Source organism: Epinephelus moara, chromosome 15, assembly GCF_006386435.1.
Source record: "Epinephelus moara isolate mb chromosome 15, YSFRI_EMoa_1.0, whole genome shotgun sequence".
Taxonomy (NCBI): Eukaryota; Metazoa; Chordata; class Actinopteri; order Perciformes; family Serranidae; genus Epinephelus; species Epinephelus moara.
In genome coordinates this window covers 4208913-4214706 of record NC_065520.1, presented here as the reverse complement: position 1 = coordinate 4214706, position 5794 = coordinate 4208913, and the positions used below count along the sequence as shown (strand labels likewise).

General features: G+C 37.8%; 1 protein-coding gene across 10 annotated transcripts in view; it reads left to right on the top strand.

Moving 5' to 3' along the window:
* Window positions 1-5794, top strand: part of spega (striated muscle enriched protein kinase a) — a 123355-nt gene that overhangs the window by 93064 nt on the left and 24497 nt on the right. For all 10 annotated transcript variants that reach the window (XM_050062943.1, XM_050062944.1, XM_050062950.1 and 7 more), the window contains 8 exons: window positions 1941-2029; window positions 2194-2369; window positions 2458-2644; window positions 2951-3024; window positions 4043-4201; window positions 4322-4511; window positions 4765-4994; window positions 5081-5200. In XM_050062943.1, coding sequence (XP_049918900.1) covers window positions 1941-2029; window positions 2194-2369; window positions 2458-2644; window positions 2951-3024; window positions 4043-4201; window positions 4322-4511; window positions 4765-4994; window positions 5081-5200 — 1225 coding nt within the window. The remainder of the gene's footprint in view (window positions 1-1940; window positions 2030-2193; window positions 2370-2457; window positions 2645-2950; window positions 3025-4042; window positions 4202-4321; window positions 4512-4764; window positions 4995-5080; window positions 5201-5794) is intronic.

The following is a 5794-nucleotide window of genomic DNA, read 5'->3' as shown; positions in this document are numbered from 1 at the left end:
AAAGGCACATTTGCCTCATTTTTGCTGTGGTATCCTGATACTACTCAGAACCATGATACTTTCACTGGTATCGTACCGTGGATCCCAATTTTGGTACCATGACAACACTAATCTGGAGGGGGTTCATCTGCAAAAACTAATGAAAACTAATAAAAAACGGTATTCGGTACTCGGTATTCGGCCAAGCGATTAATATTATTCGACTTCGGCTTCGGCCACAAATTTTCGTTTCGGTGCATCCCTAAAAAAAAAATATATATATATATATATATATATATCTATGTATATATATATATATATACGTGTTTGAAATTGTTTTTATCTTTAAATTAGGGCTACAGCTAACAGTTACTCATGTTACTCATTTTAGTATTTATTTTCATTATTGGTCAATCTTCAGATTATTTTCTTGATTAAAAAGTTAGTTTTGTTAGAAAAATGTCAAAAAATTGTATTAAAAAAAAAATTTTCCCCAAAAAAAACAATTTCCCATAGCTTAAAATGACCTTTTAAATCCACTTATTCTGTCCAAACAATAGTCCAAAACCCAAAGACACTCAATTTTCTATTATAGTTCACAGAAAAAAAGCTAAATCTTTTCACATTTCAAAAGCTGCTACCAGTATGTGTGTGTCATATCTGCTTGAAAACAGACTCTAATGATTTACAGATTATCAAAATAGTCGCAGACAGATTTCTTGTAGATTTACCTATTGAGTAATCGACTTATTGTTTCAGCTCCAGATTAAATCAAATTTTGGCTGCTGGTCTGAACAGGAACACCCTCAAATCTTAAACAGGGTGTCTGCAGGTCCTTAAAAAGTCTTAAATTAAATTTTAAGTGTCATTTAAGTGTCCTAATTGCCACATATATTTTATCTAATTTACTTAATCCATCTTTTAATTTCTTTTTGACAAGATGAGTCAAACCCATTCTCATGAAAATCTGCATTTCTGACTCTACAAATCTTTATATATACTACTGAACCTAATACTTTTTGTCTTGTCTCTCTTTTTACTCTATGCTTGCAATTACCTGTTAAATGTAGGTTAATCAAACTTGCTCTAATAGCCATATTCCAACAAAAAACCTACCTCTGCACAGTACTACATATATAGTACTTCAGTCAGAAACACTTTAGTCAAAGAAAACTTAATTTCCATTTACGGTATTATATTTGGCACTATGGCATGGAAGTTTTTTATTGGACTTCATTTATTTGTGGATTATGGTACACATTTGTAGATTGTCTTGTGTGGGTTACAAATAATAAAAACTTCCACAGTATGGCTCTGTTGTGGGGCCTCTCTGCCTTTCCTCGGCCTACGCAGAAAGCCTCTTCCACGCGCCTATGTGGAATGCCTCAGGCGGAGAGAGCAACCCTCTCTGTCTTTCCATGTGCAGACAAGGAAAGCCTGTGGCAGAGAGAGAGCAAACCTCCCTGCCCTTCCATGCACCTACATGGAAAGCTTAAGGCAGGGAGAGCAGCAGCAAATAGTCCCCAGGAACAGAACAGCATCAGTGACAAACAGAAAGGACACTGATAAGTCAGACACAACATGAAAAGAAGGAGCTGGGGTGGAGGCGGGTTGCAAAGCAGCTTGCAGAGGAAGCAGCAACAGTAGGCAGGCCAGAGCAGTTTAAATAGGGCTCTGAATTAGATTAGTCAGTTGGTTGCATAGAAAGGAATCAAGTGATCTATCAGCTGACTCCCTTCCATCAATCAGCTGCTCCATCAGTTGATCGGGCTGTCTGAGATCAGCTGATGTAGCTGGGATGTGAACTTAGCTTGACATCGTGTCCTGCCTGAACTAACTAACGCTATGCTCAGTTTATACTTCATTGCAATGTCTGAATAAGAAAAATCTGATTTGTCCAAATATAGGTGTCTGATAACTGTAGACACCCTGTTAAAAGCCTTGTTGTGATTCTTTAAAAGGTGGCACCAGGTGACCAGGGGGTAACTGAGGGTCAAGATGTCGTCATCTCAGCGAAGGTCGAAGGGCAGCCCAAACCTATGGTTTACTGGTAAGACATCTTTCCTGAAAGCTTTATTACAGACAAAGTCTTCGTAGACACCTGAAGCTATTATCTCAACCAAGGTCACTTACCGCTCCCCTGTCAAACACACACGGCCCTCTATTAAACACCTGAGTTTAAACGACTGTGACAGCCTCTTTATATTGACCCAGGTTGAAGGACAGAGTCACGGTAAAGACAGCGGGGCGTTTCACCGTGCGAGAGACAGATGACGGCACCAGTGAAATAAGAATCAGCTCAGCTCAGAGGTCAGACGCGGGGCTTTACGTCTGCAAGATCATCAACGAGCATGGGATCAAGGAAGCGGAGTGCAGAGTGGACGTCAAAGGTGAGTAATAAGAAATTAAATCTGTCTAGTTCAATCATGTTATGAATATGTTTTTATATTTCTTTGTTGTTTTTGTTCTTTTTATCAGCATCTGCAGCACAGACAGCACTGAAAATCACCAGGGAAGTTAAAGGTGTGGCGGTGACGGCTGGAGAGTCGGCCATGTTCGAGTGTTACATTACAGGACCTCCGGACGTTGATGTGGACTGGCTATCCAATGGGAAGCTGGTCCAGCCAGCGCTGCTCAACTGCAAAATGCACTTTGATGGCAAGAGGTGGGTTCATGTGTGCTGTAAAATGTCTCTTTTTCATCTTTATTTTATTAGTTTTGTTTAATTATTAACCAGTGTAAATAAATGGTTTTAAAAATGGGAGGTTTGGAATTGTGTAAAGATAGATCCAGACAGGTAAAACATTGGTTGCTGAAGTATTTTAGTCCAAAACTCCATTGTTCTAATGTCCTTTACTGTCAGTGAAACAGTGATTTAATCTGATCATCCATCAGTTTTTTACATGATGACTTATTTTGGGGTTTGTTTTTGTTTTGCTGGGTTTTTGAAAAGGCTGTTTTTATCTTACAGGTGCCGTCTGCTGCTAAATTCAGTACACGAGGATGATAGTGGAACATACACTTGCAAGCTGAGCACTGCCAAAGGTGAACTACAAACACTGTTTTTCCTGTTGTTTAAGACAAGTTGGAAAATACATATTCATATCCGTTCATATATCTGCCAAGGAAGTTATGGTTGTGTCTGTTTCTGTTTGTCGGTTTGTCTTTTAGTCAATAAATAACTGTCAAATATGTCAACAGATTTCAATGAAAGTTAGGCCAGGGGCCAACGATGAAGTCATTGTTTTGGCACAGATCTGGAATCAATAACACAACCATGAATGAGTGAATTAAACTGAATTTTCTTTGTTCAAAACAAATCTATGGATATAGGCTGCATCAATTTCTGCCTTTCATACCATTTAAAATTTTGCAATCTTGACCCTGTTTTGTAAATGTCTATTTTTTGTTTGATCGTTTGTTTGTTTCTTTTTCTGTTTGTTTGTTTTCTTTTTTTATTTTTAGATATTATATATTTAAACATTTTAGTTTGATATATTTAATTTGTTTATTTTTTGTTTCTTTGCTCTTTATTTATTTTAATTTAATTATTTGTTTATTTCCATGAATACATATTTAATAAATACTTTAGGGTTTTTATTTATTTTTATAATTTTTTTATCTATTTTAAATTTATTTTGATTTATTTATTATTTATTTTCATATATAAACATTTAATTGTTTTTATATATATATTTCATAATTTGTTTATGTAATTTTTTTTTATCTTTTTCTTTATTTCTTTTTCTTTCTTTCATTTTTATATATAAACCTAACAATTTATTTATTTTATATTTATTTATTATATTTATTTGTTTATTTTTTGTTTTGTAAGGTCCTGTGTCATAGAATGTTCTCTACTGTTTAAAATTAAAATGTAATCAATGTTTTTACAGATTTTTATTCCAACTTTACTTGATTTTAAACACAACATATGTAATTGAAACTTAGGATGAAAGAAAAAGGAGTGATTAAAATTTAAAATAACTAAATGACGCTTCAGTGATGCTCATAAAAGCCTCAGAAAAACTTGTTACTAAGGAATGTGTTGTTGAATTTACAGAGGAGTTGACTTCGAGTGCCACCCTGAAGGTCACCCCGTCCAAGGAGCCTCTATTCACCCGTAAGCTGGACATCCTGGAAGTCATCGAAGGTCGCACTGCCCGGTTTGACTGTAAGGTGAGCGGATCACCTGCTCCTCGAGTCACATGGACACACTTTGGTAAGAATCTCCAGTGATGTGTTTGACATTTAATGTATGTGATTTTCCAGATAGCAGCTATGAACTTTTCAGAGGAAATGCCTTGTCTGATTTTTTTTTTCCACACTGATGTTCTTTCAGAGACAAGAGTGGAGGAGAGTGATAATGTTCGCATCCTTCAAGAGGGGGGTCGTCACTCACTTGTCATCGCCCACGTCAGTGGCGACACAGAAGGCTTCTACACAGCAGTCGCTCAAAACATTTATGGAAAGTCTGAATGCACAGCTGAGCTGTACATGCAAGAACCTCGGGCTGCCATCTCTTCTCACATGTGAGAGAAATAATTCATATGGAAAATATCTCTATGAGTCATTGTGTCATTTCAAAGGCTTTGAAGAGGGAAAATAAAACCAAGCTGTCAGTATAAAAGTCAAGTTTTGTTTTCAAGGGCAAAGACAAATGCTTCAGGAGGAAGGAAATCTTTCTAAAAAAGTGAAGGCAAATGACAGAAGTTAAATAAACCCGTCAATCTTTCAGTGTATGTCCTCGAATTCTATAAATCAATCCCTCCGTCTTTCCTCCAGGGCTAAGATGGAGAAGATGCCATCCATCCCTGAGGAGCCTGAGGTGCTGGAGAGTGAGGTGGAGAAGAGGACCATGCCAGATTTTGTCAAACCTCTGGCGGATGTGGAAGTGATTGAAGGCAAAGAGGCACTGCTGAAATGCAAGGTGGCGGGCCTGCCCTACCCAACCATCGCCTGGTACCACAATGGCAAGCGTATTGAGAGCAGTGAAGAGCGCAAAATGACTCAGTGTAAGCAAAGACCCAAATAACAAGCAAAGCTAAGCTACTTTTGGCGAAATGATGGTAAATGAGAAACTTTTTTGTCTGTTCTTCAGACAGGGATGTCCACAATATGGTCATTCGGAGTGCTTGTCATTCTCATGGAGGCGTCTACAAGGCCGTCATCTCCAATAGACTGGGCAAAGCCGCCTGCTATGCACATCTATATGTCACAGGTACGGATTGAGGCTTAAAGGAATGCTCCACCCCCGTAATGACCATCTGTATATTAGTTAACTCGTGTTACGTGGAAGTCGTAAAGAGAATGTTCTTTTAGCATGCCTCTATGGTGAACGAAGAATCCAAAAACTGAGGAAATTCAGAAGCAAAAGTATATCAAAACATCTATTTACAAACTCTCACATAACTCGTGCAGTATAATCCAAGTCCCATTTATTCAGTCGTATGATCAGTACTTCCCAGACAGCCCTTCCTGATGGGGAACTGAACTAAAGTGAAACTTATCAATGCTCTCTTCTATACCAGACTCCATTGGCAAAAACTGTGATTTTATCTCGCTGAATGCGAGGTCTGTTTCTGTGTCGATTAGTTTGTGTGTTTGTGTTACTAGTCCATACCCATTGAGTACAGCATACCATACCATGACTTAGTCATACCAAAAATTAGAAAAAAACAACAACATTGGGCCACAGGGGGAGCCACAGCGATCGGTCGCATTTTAGCCATTTTTAAGCATTTTTCTGTTGTTATAGCGCCACCCAGTTGCCAATTAGAGTTAAATTTCTCCAGTCACCTTGAGGTGTCCTGTT